The sequence below is a fragment of the Mytilus californianus genome, unplaced genomic scaffold (genome assembly GCF_021869535.1).
Source record: "Mytilus californianus isolate M0D057914Y unplaced genomic scaffold, xbMytCali1.0.p SCAF_25, whole genome shotgun sequence".
Lineage (NCBI taxonomy): Eukaryota > Metazoa > Mollusca > Bivalvia > Mytilida > Mytilidae > Mytilus > Mytilus californianus.
The window spans coordinates 1,870,257-1,886,634 of NW_026262674.1; the positions used below are offsets into that span (position 1 = coordinate 1,870,257).

A 16,378-nucleotide genomic window follows, 5' to 3' on the forward strand; every position below is an offset into this window, starting at 1 on the left:
TAGTTTTAATTGCTTCAACATTGTCAATACGGTCTACGTCTTCCATGATATAAATTCCGTAGATTTTCTACAGGCTGTTTTTTCTACTGGTGTGGTAGTAATAAAAGGTTCATTCTACAGACGATGGCCTAGGTCAACTCGTTTCTCTTCCCGTAGTCATACCATATCGACTAGTGCAAACTCGTCCCTTCATTGTGTCGTACCAATTGACTAATGCTAACTCGTAAGCCTATCGATAAGTCCTTTTTCACCTATCCATACATTTACAAGATAACAATTCAAATTTTGTTATTGACCTAACCACAGGACAGTAAAAAAACAGAAACATCTGGTGTTTCACCATTAAGAGGAAAGGATGGCTTATTATATAGTGAGCCGAATACACAAGCTAACATCCTAAATGAACAATTTAAAAAGGCTTTTACTACCGAAGATACATCCTCTATGCCAAATAAAGGTACAAGTCCCCACCCCACTATGCCAGACATATTTATTAGTAATAATGGCTTATTAAAGTTACTTAAAAACTTAAATCCACACAAAGCCACTGGCCCTGATAATCTGCCAGCATATTTTTTACATAATTTTGCAGAAGAATTGTCTCCATTTTTGACATTCTTTTTCCAAAAATCTATTGATACTGGTAAAATCCCAATTGATTGGAAGCAGGCTAATGTTGTACCAATATTTAAAAAAGGTGACAAGCATAATGCTATCATAATTATAGACCAGTTTCACTAACTGCAATATGTTGCAAAATTCTAGAACACATTATAACAAGCAACATAAGGAAACATCTTACAATTAATAACATATTAAATGATAGTCAACATGGGTTTAGAAGTAAAAGGTCTTGTGAGACCCAACTTATCATCAGTTTACAAGATCTTGCAAAATCATTGGGATATGGTAACCAAATAGATGTTATACTTTTAGATTTTTCCAAAGCTTTCGATAAAGTCCCCCATCAAAGATTAGCCCAGAAATTAAACTTTTATGGTATTAGGAATCAAAATTTAAATTGGATAAATGACTTTTTAGCTGACAGGCAACAGCAGGTACTATTAAATGGTGTTAAATCTTCAAAATTAGCTGTTGATTCTGGTGTCCCTCAGGGAACAGTTTTAGGCCCAACATTATTTTTACTCTTTATTAATGACCTACCCGAACATGTAACTTGCATTTGCAATGCAAGACTTTTTGCAGATGACTGTTTATTGTATAGAAATGTTAATAATAGTTCTGATGCCAAATTACTTCAAAAAGATTTATCTAGTTTAGTACAATGGGAAGAGGACTGGCAAATGAATTTTAATCCTGAGAAGTGTTATGTTATTCATATTTCTAAAAAAAGTAAACCTTCCACTTTTGATTATATATTGCACAATCATGTTTTAGAAGCAGTAAAAGATAGTAAATATTTAGGCGTAACTATAAGCCATGATCTTGATTGGGGAACACATATAAACAATATTACCTGTAAGGCAAATAAAACCTTAGGTTTTCTTCGTAGGAACTTAAAAAACTGCACACGTAAGGTTAAAAACCTTACGTACACATCACTTGTCCGTCCAGTCGTCGAATACTCTTCCCCTGTATGGGATCCGTACAAAAAGCAACACATCACTCAGGTTGAGCAGGTACAGCGTAAGGCAGCCAGGTTTGTCTTCAATGATTATAAAGACAGATCACCTGGAGCAGTTTCAAATTTAATTAAATCATTGGAATGGGAAAATTTAGAAATAAGAAGGAAAAAAGCTAGATTAACTATGCTATATAAAATAAATTGGGGGTTAGTGGAAGTTCCTAAGGACAATTTAACAATATCTGATAGACGTACTAGGGGGAAACATAAATTTAGGCAAATATCACACAAATAAAGATTTCTATAAATTTTCTTTTTACCCTCGCACTATTTCGGACTGGAACTCACTACCTGAAGCAATAGGTATGTCTGACACCCTGGAATCCTTCAAAAGTGGCATATCCACTCTAACATATGAAGGAGCCACAACAACTTATTAAACTACAAAGCCACTGTACATAATGTATATATGTTATTGTTAATGATTTTTCTTTGTCATATTATTTTTAAATTAAGTCCATATGTACATAGCACACAAGTTCCGGGAAGTTTTACACTCCTACCTAGGAGTCTACTCCCGTATTCGGAAGAAGAAGAAGAAGAAAGGACACAGACAGTCATATAAATCAACAGTTAGTCAGAAAATGTCACTACTCGTGTTTATAGAAGAAAAAACTGACATAAACAAAGACGAGTCAGTCCCATTTAAAGAGGGATAACTCTAATATTTCTTTTCAATTTAAAATGTTTTTATGAAAATTACATACAGGCACTTGTCTCAGGAATTTGTTTTTCCTATATATTCTTGTTATATTAAGGTATATAGGGGAAACAATTCTGATACAAGTGCCTGTGGGTTTTGTTATAACTTTTATCAAATATAATATCTTGTAATAAACAGAATATTTAAACTTGAGTCAAAATGATAAGGACTTTTAGAACTATATGTATTAAATAATTTACTTTTAGTGTTCTCATATTTCCGGGGTAGAATTGATGTTCTAATATTTTCTTTGGTAGAGTTGGTGTGTTCTAATATTTCCAGGGTAGAATTTGTGTGTTCTAATATATATACACGAGATAACGGATTAACCATATTTTAATGATTAATACCAAGGATTCCTTAAACATGTTACAAATAACATGACTTATAATCAATAATTTCCTGGTAAATGAGAAATACTATACTTGGAATAAATACTTTGTATCAGAATACACCACGACAATATAACGTGACATGAACTAAAAAACATCAGTATCAACAGTTACAGTGTAACAATGGAGTTCTGGAAAGTTGTTGTTGTTATTTCTCTAATGTCACGTGTTGAATCTGAGGGTGAAAAAACACAGCTTCAGAGTAGCCGAGGTTTATCTAGTAACTATGATAACCCTGTTTTATGGATGTTGATGAAACAGGTGGACAGACTTGAAACAAAACTTTCTCAATATGACGAAAAAATTGAGAAATGTGTCAAACAAGGTAAGTCTTTTCCTACTTTAAATTTTTAATTTTTATGTCATTTTTTTCTATATTTATATTATTGGTCCATTGTTCTCTATTCCTTCATATTTCAGCACCCCAGAATGAACTATTCTTTATTTTTCGGCATATTTTTCTCTATAAGTTATATTTTGGCATTTTTTCTGCAGTATTTGCACATTATTCTCTATTTTGTAAACCCCGTCCAGACCCTCTACCCACGGGCCGGGGGTTACTTCGATATTTTCTTGGTAGGGGTGTGCCATTTTTGCCTCAAACAACGTACCCAATTTAATATAACATTCACTAAAATTCAGTACCTATAGTTAAAATATGACACATGCTTATGCACTAAATAAATATTATCACTCATAATTCATAAATATATAGCTACCCATAAGTTATTATATATGAATTGACATCGTTTGGTGCACACATATTTTATAGTTATATATACGCATGGTTGTTGAACTTTCAAATGAATTGATTTAAATTAATATAATAATTGACCATTAATAGTGTAAGATTCTCAATAGCATATTCATACACAAGGATATGATATGTAGATTATACCCCAAATCAATATACAGTTATCAAACGTAAATGCATTTCAATATAAGATGTCATTAAAAAGGAGGGTCATTTTTATATATTTTTAGCACATCCCCGTATACCCAATAATAGGAAGTAACCCCCGTGCCTCTACCATGTAGTGAGAGAGCAACCTAACAACCCAATATTCCAAGAGACATCTTGATTAGTTTATTTATTGAAAATAATGTATAGTTATACCCCAATGGAGATGATGGCATACATGAAAACAAAATAACACATTACATAATCCATCACAAAAATAATAAAAAAAGATATAAATTATATTTGTACATAAAGTCAATTTAAAGTAAACACAGCGTCTCTGTTACAGTCAACGCAGAGTCACCTTTAAAGTCATCACAGAGTCTATGTTAAAGAAGTTTGATTTCGAGTTGAACATCTATTGAACAATTACAGACTGGCAATAAATCTATAAATTTACTGCCATAAGCATGTGTAAATGAATGTACAATCACTTAAGGGGACGATCATTGGGTTTTATTTGAAGGGGCAGGATAAAAAAAAAAAAACAAACAAGCATGTAGAAACAGATAAAAATAAATGATCTATTTGGAAACAATTCCCCCTCCTAGAATATCAAATGGTCGTCCCGTTATATGTCGATTTGTTATTTGATAATTGACTGGTATAGTTATTCTCAGTGGCGGATCCAGAGGGGGGCGTAGAGGGCGTACGCCCCCCCCCTTTGCTTGCACTTTTTTTTTTTTTTTTTTTGTAAAATGATTAATCAGACTAGACTTCGTGAACTTTGCCATTTTCCGCGTATTTAATTTTTATGCGACAATTCTTTACTTATAAAGATATGTTTCGCTCGTATTTACTGTTATGTATTATTGATTATGTCAATATCATGTGATTCGCTACGGTGGAGTTGACCAGTGCGTCGAAAAAACGTCACTCAGTCATTTTGAAATTCAAATTAAGTAACACATTGCTTAGGCTGAGGATGACAAGCATGAAACCTTCAAAGCGACAAAGGATTGAGCAAGAACGTATTTTTTGACTTCTATTTCACAATTCCACCGAACAGAAAGTAATACTCTATTACACTTTCATGAAAAAAAGTTCCATAGCAATATTATTTACCTACGAAAACTTGTTTAACCCAACACGCCCCAGCCTATTAATAACATAGCTGAATAATAATCCCCAGTCAATAAGCTCTAGATAGATTTAAAGTCTAAGGTACGGACCATTTGATTTGAGGGGGCAGTCTGAGATGTTTGAGAGAAAAAATTCTGACCCTGATTTTTGCCTTAACAAAAATTCTGGCCCGTATCTGGATTGAAAACAATAATCTTTTGCTATTAGAAACAAAAATTTCCAACAGAATTATTTAGCATTAAATGAACATGATGAATAAAAAAACGGGCTTAATTTTTTTGGGGCCGGGGGTTTGCATGTAAATCCCATATCTGACCGGAATGTCTGTTTCCTCGAACTGATAAAATGAATACTTTTTCAAGGCCCGACTGCAACCTGCCTGCTGGGTGTGGCCTTTATGTCTCCATTTGTCGACCGTCATTCATATATTCGTTGTCATTTCAGACTCATTCGTAGCCTTTGGTTGATTTGAAACCCCTCACTTCCCTTGTTGGGTGAAACATTTCAACCAAATATTTGGATAAAAATTGCTTGTTTGTCTTTCTTAACTCGTGTCGGTCGTATTGTAAATTTCATTGAATAGCCCGGCGTATTTCTTGTTTACAACAAGAAATCCGTGACGTTATGCTAACTAAACATACAACAAATGAGAATTTTCCATGTCAATTTTTTACTGACAAGTCCCACATCAAATATATTAGTACATAGCTTTGGATCCATCAAATCATTTTATAATAGACAATTAATGGGGAGAATACGGCATCAAAAATGTCCAACCCCTACACTTTAACTATAAAATATACATGCCTTACGTCAGGAACCGTTAAAAAAGTGCATTTTACACTTATTTTATGTTTTTTAGCCAAAAAAAGGTCCAAAAAAATTTTCGACTCGCTCCGCTCGGCGATCTTTACATACTTCGCCCCCCCCCCCTTTCCGAAATCCTGGATCCGCCCCTGATTCTGCCTTTAAATACGAGGTATTTTTTTTATTTTTCAGATAAAAATGGACTAACTCATGTAACACAAGTTGCGTTTCATGCACGTTTGGCAAAAAGTGTTAAGCTTCATGGTGGACAGACTGTCATTTTTGGCATTGAGATAACAAACATTGGTAAAGCTTATAACCCACACACAGGACTATTCAAAGCGCCTTACGCCGGACTTTATTTCTTTTCGTGTACATTTCTAAAGCAACATTCTACCTACCTGCGTGTTCAGCTGATGAAGAATGAGGTTGAAGTACAATTAGGACATGCTGAAGACAGCAATGCAGATGCTGGCTCAATGATTGCAGTACTATATCTTAACGCTGGAGATAAAGTTAGAGTACGTCATCATCCTACCTTCGGACCAGAACAGATGCACGGGCATTGGAGCTTTTTCACAGGATATCTTATTCAATAAATATATATGCTCAATATGTCAAAATAGTTCTTGTCCTTTTATGTAAAAATAAGAGTGCACACGCTGAAATGTCTCGCCTGCTTTTAACCATTATATTTTATCTTCATCAGACATGCAAAGGTTTGCAATGCAAAAGATGCATAAAAGTATCGGAAATAAATGGTTAAAAAGACCTAAAAACTGCACCACAACTTTTCCTTTACTTATATCACGATGTGAATCACTGTTTTCTGTATTCGTTCGGTATAATTGTTTCGATTTTTTGCAGTCTATTTTTTCCACCGCTAAACCATAAAATTCGACACATCAGTGAATAACGATTCTTAAACGGCTATCTTTGGCAGGATTCCGGAATTTGCCGAGGTTTGCCGATTGAATTGGCTTTCTACATGTAGGTGTAACACCGCTAATTCGGGTCCGGTCAGAAAGCACATATACCAGAAAGTAGTACATATTTAAGACAGAATAATACATACGCAGGGATGTAACTTTAAAAATGTGTAGAATATTTTGGTACTTTTGGTATCAAATGGAAGCTGGATTTTATTTTGTTCAATGAATTCGATGATTAATAATAATTATGATTATCGACCATATTTGAGCTGAATTTATATGCCGTTTTGGTCATTTAAATTTTTTGTTGTTGGATTCTGTACGTCTTATTAACTATTAACTACAAGCTTCTGACACCTGGCTTTTCAAATTGTGTTCTTAATTGTACCTTAAATAAGAGTGCACACGCTGAAACGTCTCGCCTTCTTTCCTGGCCATTGATTTTATGTTGATAGTCCTAAATATAAAGCTTTACTTTAAGTATCACATAAACTTAACATGATCCAAGAAAATGAGGTCAAGGTCAGATAAACCAAACCGGAAATACATGTACACCTTACAATCATTCAATACACCAAATAAAGTTGACCTATTGCTTATAGTTTCTAAGAAACAGACTTAAACAGGAAAACTTAACATTGACCAATGAACCATGAAAATGAGGTCAAGGTCAGATGAACCATGCCAGACAGACATGTACACCTTACAATCAATCTATGCATTAAATATAGTTGACCTATTTCTTATAGTATCTAAGAAACAAACTTAACCATGAAAACTTAACATTGACCAATGAACCATGAAAATGAGGTCAAGGTCAGATGATACCTGCCAGACAGACATATACACCTTACAATCATTCCATACAAACAAATCTAGTTGACCTATTGGTTATAGTTTAAGAAAAACAGACCAAAACACAAAAACTTAACACTGAAAAATGAACCGTGAAAATGAGGTCAAGGTCAAATAAAACCTGCCAGACTGAAATACACCAAATACATATAGTATTAGAAAAAAAAGGCCAAAAGCAAAAACAATTAGCTTTAACCACTGAACCATGAAAATGAGGTCAAGGTCAGATGACACCTGTCAGTTGGACATGTACAATTTACAATCATTCCATACACCAAATATAGAAGACCTATTGCTTATAGTATCTGATATATGGACTTGACCACGAAAACTTGTTCACTGATCCATGAAATGAGGTCGAGGTCAGATGAAAACTGTCTGACGGGCATGGGGACCTTGCAAGGTACGCACATACTAAATATGGTTATCCTATTACTCATAATAAGAGAGAAATTAACATTACAAAAAATCTTAATTTTTTTTCAAGTAGTCATTGAACCATGAAAATGAGGTCAAGGACAATGGACATGACAGACGGAAACTTCATAACATAAGGCATCTATAAACAAAGTATGAAGCATCCAGGTCTTCCACCTTCTAAGATATAAAGCTTTTAAGTAGTTAGCTAACGCCGTCGGATCAATATCCCTATGTCGAGCTTTCTGCGACAGAAGTCGCAGGCTCGACAAAAATAAAAAAACTGTGCGCACAGTTTCATATCTTTTTCTTTAATGCTTTACCAGAATTTTGTACTGTTTCGGTTTCAGTAAAAAGTTCTGGATGAGACAAAGAATACGTAATGGGCCAGCAATTAAGAAAAAAAAACCAGACATAACAGACAAAAAATATAAAGAATAGAGAACAATGGGGTGTTTTAATATAGATTTATGGACCCCAAAAAATATAGAAGAAAGACAATTGGTCTATGAGTTTACAACAGACAAACAAAGACCCCTATCCCTACCCCCCCCCCCCCCCCCCTTTTCCAGAGGAACCTCAGTGTTTGATATGCAATCTTAGCACAACTGTATTTTCTCGCTCAATGGTATAGTTTCGTTTATTAACGTACTTAATGGCTTTCTTTCATTATTAACGTACTAACATGCATTGGTTTTTATTTCATTTACAAACGTACGAAGCTAGTGAACATAATAATAAGAATTATGCATACAAGAAATTATATTTTTAGACTCATAACACTTTTATACTACAAAAAATTTAATAATCGTCAGCTGGTGCTATGTGTTCTCATGTATCTATGCAAATCTCATTTTCGACGGCACTCTTTACTACACTCCTCACGTTTGTAAGGATTTCACCAGTGTGTTCTCATGTGTCGATGTAATTTCATTTTCGACGGTACCCTTTGCTACATACCTCACATTTGTAAGGTTTCTCACCAGCGTGTTCTCATGTGTCTATGTAATTTTATTCTCGATGGTATTTTTTACTACCTACCTCACATTTGTATGGTATTCGCCAGTGGGTTCTGATGTGTCTATGTAATTCTATTTTCGCCGGAACTCTTTACTACATACCTCACATTTGTAAGGTTTGTCACCAGTGTGTACTCATGTGTCTTATGTAAGTTTATTTTCGACGGAAGTCTTTGCTACATACCACAAATTTGTAAGGTTTGTCACCAGTGTGTTCTCATGTGTCGATGTAATTTTATTTTCGACGGCACTCTTTGCTACGTATACCGGTACATACCTCACATTTGTAAGGTTTTTCACCAGTATGTGTTCTCATGTGTCTATCATGTCTATGTAAATCTCATTTTCGACGATACTTTTTACTACCTATCTCACATTTGTAAGGTTTTTCACCAGTGTGTTCTCATATGTCTATGTAAATCTTATTTTCGACGGTTCTCTTTACTACATTTCTCACGTTTGTAAGGATTTCACCAGACTGAGTGTGTTTTCATGTGTCGATGTAGATTTTATTTTCGACGGTACTTTTTACTACATACCTTACATTAATTTTGTGATGTTTTTCAGTATGGTCTCGTGTGTCGATGTAAATCTCATTTTCGACGGTACTCTTTGCTACATACCTCACATTTGTAAGGTTTTTCAGTATGTTCTCATGTGTCGATGTAAATCTCACTTTCGACGGTACTCTTTGCTACATACCTCACATTTGTAAGGTTTGTCACCAGTGTGTTCTCATGTGTCTATGCAGATTCATAGATGTTGCAGACTTTGAACAGACACACAAAATAAGGCTGATCGGTAACGTAAATAATAAATTCATGCATATTCCAGCGACCAATCCATATCACGCTATATTGAAGTGACACACCCTTCAATAAAATGCAAAGAAAGTCAAAATAAAAATGCTCAAAGGATACAGTTGCGCTGTATTGTCATTTTTTCTACACATTAAGTACATCTTATTCTTAACTTTTTCGATGGGAAAATATAAAGGTAGCAAAACTATTGTCGTGGCTTAATTACTCTTACACAATTTAAATTGTCCAACCCATTAACAAACTTAATTCCCGTAATAATCACTAAAATGTGGTATTATTCAAGTTATATAAAAATTATGAAATATTTACTGATGTCAATTTATTTTTTAGAACCAAAGTACTATTGTGTGTCCTTAAAATGATATCTAAAAAAAAGATTTCGCTTTTTATCCAAAACATTGCTATGCGTATAAGCATAAATACCACATACTTGCGCGACGCCTTTTAGTTTTACTGAAAACTGCGCAGGCTATGACATGTTTTTAACTGGTGGAAAATGTTCCTTGATAGATATCCTTTTGTCAGACACTTTTCTTTTTTTTGATTTGGTTCTTATAATATGCCAAAAATCTGTATATTTAACAGAGTTTAACATTAAATTGAGCGTTTTATTCATAACAGACGTATAACCGACCCGATTAACAAACCAACCGCCCATATAGCCGCATACTCAATATAGATTAACCGACCAATCTCTCGGTTAGCCGAGTTACGGCCGTGAAACCGCACTTGTTTAAATGGTTTTATCATTGCTATCGTATTCAAAATAGCTTTGATAACTACACATATGCGTAGGAACTAATTTGTTTTAAATATATACTACGTTCCAGTTTGTTCTTTTTGACCGGATCCGATTTGGTATTGTTACATCTTACAAAGTCTATACGAATTATTTTTGCAAAGAATTCCGCTCAAGCCAGTGCTAGGGGCCGTCTTAAACTTGCAGTGGTGCGAGAGTTTGTTTTGCTCCATGTTAAAGGCTTCACTGTGACTTTGAGATGAAGAACAGTTCCTTTGCTTTTTGTGTGTTTTTTGCTGTGCATGTACTGATTTTGTGTCATGGATGGATACCCCACATCCTTTGATTTTCTATAGATTTAAATTCATTCATTAAACAGGCAACCATTTCCAATCAGGTTTTTATTTAAAGAACCAGACGTAGATTGCAACCTCAATTATATCATAAATTCCTCACCAATGTGTGTTCTTACTAGTATACGTTTCAGAGAGTTTTGATATGTATTAAACATTTTACCACATAAAATGTATATCACACTGATAAGGATTATCACATGCACAAGGAGATGTCTCTTAGAAACATAACATACTAAGCTTTAACCACATACATCACATTCATTAGGTTTATCATCAGTTTGTGTTCTCGTGTGAACCTGCAAGTCACTAAACCGATTAAAGCTTTAACCACATGCATCACATTCATTAGGTTTATCATCAGTGTGTGTTCTCGTGTGAACCTGTAAGTCACTAAACCGATTAAAGCTTTAACCACATGCATCACATTCATTAGGTTTATCATCAGTGTGTGTTCTCGTGTGAACCTGTAAGTCACTAAACCGATTAAAGCTTTAACCACATGCATCACATTAATTAGGTTTATCATCAGTGTGTGTTCTCGTGTGAACCTGCAAGTCACTCAACCGATTAAAACTTTAACCACATGCATCACATTCATTAGGTTTATCATCAGTGTGTGTTCTCGTGTGAATCTGTAAGTCACTCAACCGATTAAAGCTTTAACTACATACATCATATTCATAAGGTTTATCATCAGTGTGACCATTTTGATTTCTCATGTGTACTCTTAAGCTACTTTTCCAACCAAATTCTTTACCACATACATCACATTTATAAGGTTTTTCACCAGTGTGTGTTCTCATATGTTGTGGTAAAACCCCGGAACTTGCAAATCCTTTACCACATATATTACATTTATGCGGTTTTTCACCAGTGTGTATCCTCATGTGTTCTTTTAAATTATATTTCCGCCTAAATCCATCACCACATATATCGCAATAATGAAGTGTATCAACCGTATGGGTTCTCATGTGTCTCTGTAAGTCCAGACTCTTGACAAATCCTTTATTACAAATCTCACATCTATGAAGGTTTTCATCAATGTGTGTTCTCATGTGTGTTTTTAAGTTTTGTTTCATACTAAATTCTTGTCCACAAATATCACATTTATATGGTTTTTCACCCGTGTGTATTCTCATGTGTTGTTTCAAAAATGCTTTCCGACTACATCCTTTTCCACATATATTACATATATAAGGTTTCTCACCAGTGTGTATGCTCATGTGTAGATCCAAATGTGCTTTCCGACTACATCCTTTACCACATACCTCACATTTATAGGGTTTTTCCCCAGTATGTGTTTTCATGTGTCTTGGTAAATCCCCTTTATATAAAAACTTTCCACCACACATACCACATGCATAAGGCTTATCACCAGTGTGTGTTTTCATGTGTATTTTTAAGTTATAACTCTGATTAAATTCTTGACCACATACACCGCAAGTGTAAAATTTAGCAATATCCTGCATAGTATGTTTTTTCATGTGTCTCTTTAGGAGCCAATTCTTACTAAATCCTTTATCACAAAACTCACAATTATGAAGTTTATCATCATGATCATCTATGTGTATTCTCATATGAGCTTTTAAATTTGATTTCACACTAAAGTTTTTACAACATACATCACATTTATAAGGTTTTTCACCAGTGTGTGTTCTCATGTGACTTGGTAAATTCCCTTTACATGAAAATCTTTTTCCACATACACTACAATCAAATGGCTTCTCGCCAGTGTGTGTTCTCATGTGTGCTTTTAATTTAAAACTTATACTAAATGTTTTACCACATATCTCACAATTGTGCCGTTTATCATCAGTTTGTGTGTTCACGTATGTCTGAAAGTTCTCACTCTGACTAAACTCTGTAAAGCATGCATCACTTTTGAAATAATTATTTGTCATAGACTCTAAATTCGTAAAACTATTCCACTGTTTGTCACAGACATTCCAAGCATAATCATCTCTTACAGTCGGAGATCTTATGTGTACCTGCATTAATTGATCCGTGGCCTGATCAGCAGTATTTTGATCCGTGGCATGATCAGCAGTATTTTCATTCGTGGCTTGACCATGGGAGTTAAGGGCAGAAGAAGCATTTTCATTGTAAAATATGTTGTCCATTTCTGTCCTTTCTTATCCCCTTTAATTTTGTATTACTGGCCTGGAATCAAATCAAGACTGAAATCGTAAAAAAGGCTGCATTAATAATAATCTTATTATGTAAAAAAGTGTAAATTAGACATGTTTATATATAAGATTGGTTTGTTTTATCTGTCCAAGTCATTAATTCTTCATAAATGGTCAAAGCAAATTTATTCAATTGTTTCTGATTGGAGTATGCTGAATAGTCACACAAAATTGCGAAAGGCGAAAACGGCTTGGTGAAAGATCCAGCTATACTAATAAAACCAAATATAACACTACACTGCAGACAATTTATAATTGATCCGAGTGTTATTTAGGCGTTCCATAGAAAGTTTGTAAACAAAGTAAATGTTTTCAAAACAAATATTGAATTCTTTATTAACGTTCTTTATTAAAGTATAAAATATACACGGTAAATAAATATAACAAGTAAGACGGATTAATTACGTGTCAAATGAACAGTCAGAGTGAGATGAACTAATCGTATAAGTTCAGAGTTCAAAGAATCTTATAACAGTGAGTGTATATATTTATCTTGTATTACTTATATCTTTAATAATTATGTAGAAGGGCTACTGAAGAGAAGTTTAATTTATATAATTATATGAAGTGCGATTGTAGGGTAAATAATTTGATATTAACATTATCTTCTTACTTTAAAACTGTCTAGTTTCAACTTTCTTTGTCCGGCAAAAAATATATTATGGTGATAAGGGCGATAATCAAACCAAGTTGCTGTAAAAAAGCAATCGTGAACGGCCTAGAACGTCATAAATTTCAATTTTGAATATGAATTATATTGACATATGGGTCATTTTCAAAAAATGTCGAATTTTGAAATTGAAAAATTTATTAAAAGTTACTTATTCAAACAACCCTCTACATAGGCAAATCAAAACAAACAGTACTTATAGAACAACATATTAAAAGATGCAATCTTAATAATGTCATACAAGAATATCTTGAAACATTTTTTGATAGGTGGTACAATATTTTGTCTCTCCTGTTACCATTTTCAAAAGAAATTTTGGGTTATAAAGAAAAGGTTTGGATAAAATTTTAAGCTTCTTTTTCGAAGCCAATTAGATGGTTTTCAAGAGAATAAACTTCTATATATATTCATTTTGTGAAATAATAGATTATTTGCCAATTTTCCAGGTTGTACTGAAAAATGCCTCTAAAAATTGGTTTTCAAAGGTTGTAAAAATTACCACCAGTAATGCAAGTCTAAGATAGCAATTCATATTGATCGGCATTTTTTCTCTCTTTCAAATAAACCCAACATCAAGTAAATCCTTCACATGTTAGTTTACTTTTGTCTTTATTTCATTGGTAACAGGAACGTACGTTAATGATATATCACTATATAAAGTTCTATCCTGTTACCGATATCAGTTTTGCACCTGCCAATGCTAAATTGGGAAGATTAAGACGTTATAACCTTAAGATGAGTTCAAACAACGAAAGATTTCATTCTGCTTGCAACTATATGTTATGATAAACTTTTTAACGACGTTTCTGTCTACAATTGTCTATCCTGTTACTGTAACCATAGCAACCATAGTAACAGGATAGACATAACAGGATAGACAAATTTCTTCATTTTCGAATGCTGTTGTGAAATAACTACTCCCTTTGGTGAGGTGATAATGTTTTTCTGTTGTGAATTTGGTTTCCAACACGTTATTGCACTTTTTACAAGTATACTTTTGGTGTAATTAATCAAAATTGTTGGTAACAGCATAGACATGAAAAAAAGTACCCTCTATTTTTTTTCACTAAATGTCTTGAAATTTCTTTTCTCTACACTGTCGTTCAAGAAACGTGCTGTGTTAAATGTAAAGGTTACTTTGCACTTTTGAAATCAACACTGACTAATTCAATATTCATAGGGAGAATAATTTAACGGCTGGTTTAAGTAGCGGTAACAGGATTGACATGAACTTCATGTACGCGGATTCAATTAAGTTTGTAGATAAAATGTTACATATAATGATAAAGAAGCTACGATTTTTCGTTAGAGTAATTAGTAACGTTCTTAAAAATTCCCTTCTGCAGATATCAAGGCGATCAGAAAATCGGAAAAAAATCATTTGAAATGTGTTTTTCTGAAACTGTACGCAAACAAATTACCCAAAAATCGGACTTAAATACATTTTAATCTTATGAAAATAGATGTAAATCGTGTTTATTATTAATGTTCTGAATCATAAATCCTACAAGCTTTCATTCAAACAATTACAGCTGAAATTTCCATTAGAAATGAAAAAATTAGCATGGGTGTACTGAAAATTCGACATTTTTTGAAAATGACCCATATATACTTTTTAGGCACTGGCTACGGTTACATTGAAATGTAACAATAATAAAAAAGTTATTGTTACATTGAAGACTTATTTCCAAAATGCAGGGTTGGGTAAGGAACCGATTAATTACCAATGTAACAATAACATTTGCATCTACGGTTACGTTGTGTTATTGTTACGTTAATGCACTTCAATGTATGCTGGGACTAGTATATGTATTAAAATAGAACTTGAAAACTTTTATTTAAATTTTAACAATATTGCATACAACTTTTTAAAATTTTCATTTACAGTGGCAGTTTCTACACATCCAGGAGGGGGGTTCGGAGGGGTCCTGATCCCGAAATCCCGGGCTTAAAAACATGAAATCCCGAGGTCCCGAATTTAAAGAAATTTAAATCCCGAGGTCCCGAATTTAAAGAAATTTAAATCCCGACATCCCGAAATCCAAAAAAAAGAATTCCCGGATCCCGAAAGGATCAATCCCGAAATCCCGAGCTTAAAAACACCCGATCCCGGAGTCCCGATAAAGGTCCTACCCCCCCCCCCCCCCCCCCCCCCCACCCCCCCCCCCCCCCCCCCCCCCAAAACCAACCCCACCCTCCCCATCCAGTATGTTGTTTTGGGAGCATGTTTCAGTCCGACGCGTTTTTGGTGAAACCGCTCTAGGCAGCCATCAAAAACGAGTGATGCAGCAATGTACACGTCGGGTTTGCAGACTATACAGTTCCACTCTGCAATTTCCCTTTTTGAAGTTATATATTTTGTTGGAACCATGTGAGGACGTTCGCTCCTCTGTTTCAAAATAACAAGGTTTTTAAAAGACTGTTATAGATTGATAGAATATATGAATAATGAAACTTAAAAATTAGAAAAAAATGAAAGGTCCGTGTTCTAGTTTTTGAGATATAATCAATTGAAAATTAGGCGGAAAATGGTTCTCTCTAGATTTTTCATACATTTAACATTGATACCTTTTTCCTTTCAAAAACAATGAAAAAATAACACGGATTTTATAACATTTTCAAAAATGACTTTGAAAACTAAATGCAATAGAATTATGAAAAGAAAAGTAGGTGTCAGTGGGCAAAATTTTTATTGGCACTACATGGATACAACTAGAGGATTCCGAATATCTGACAAAAAATCTGGGTCTTGATATTGTTTTAGTTTCGATTCAAACGTATCCCAAGTTTTA

The 16,378-nt window shown here is 33.9% G+C and overlaps 1 protein-coding gene across 1 annotated transcript; it reads right to left on the minus strand.

Annotated features, from left to right (window-relative positions):
* Positions 1 to 10,760: 10,760 nt before the first annotated feature.
* On the minus strand, positions 10,761 to 13,575 carry LOC127732505 (zinc finger protein 226-like). The gene is made up of 2 exons (XM_052241542.1): positions 13,530 to 13,575; positions 10,761 to 12,907 (listed from the first exon to the last, which is right to left on the minus strand). The coding sequence occupies exon 2, from the start codon at positions 12,848 to 12,850 to the stop codon at positions 11,390 to 11,392; it is 1,461 nt and encodes a 486-aa protein (XP_052097502.1). The 5' UTR covers positions 12,851 to 12,907; positions 13,530 to 13,575; the 3' UTR covers positions 10,761 to 11,389.
* Positions 13,576 to 16,378: the final 2,803 nt, after the last annotated feature.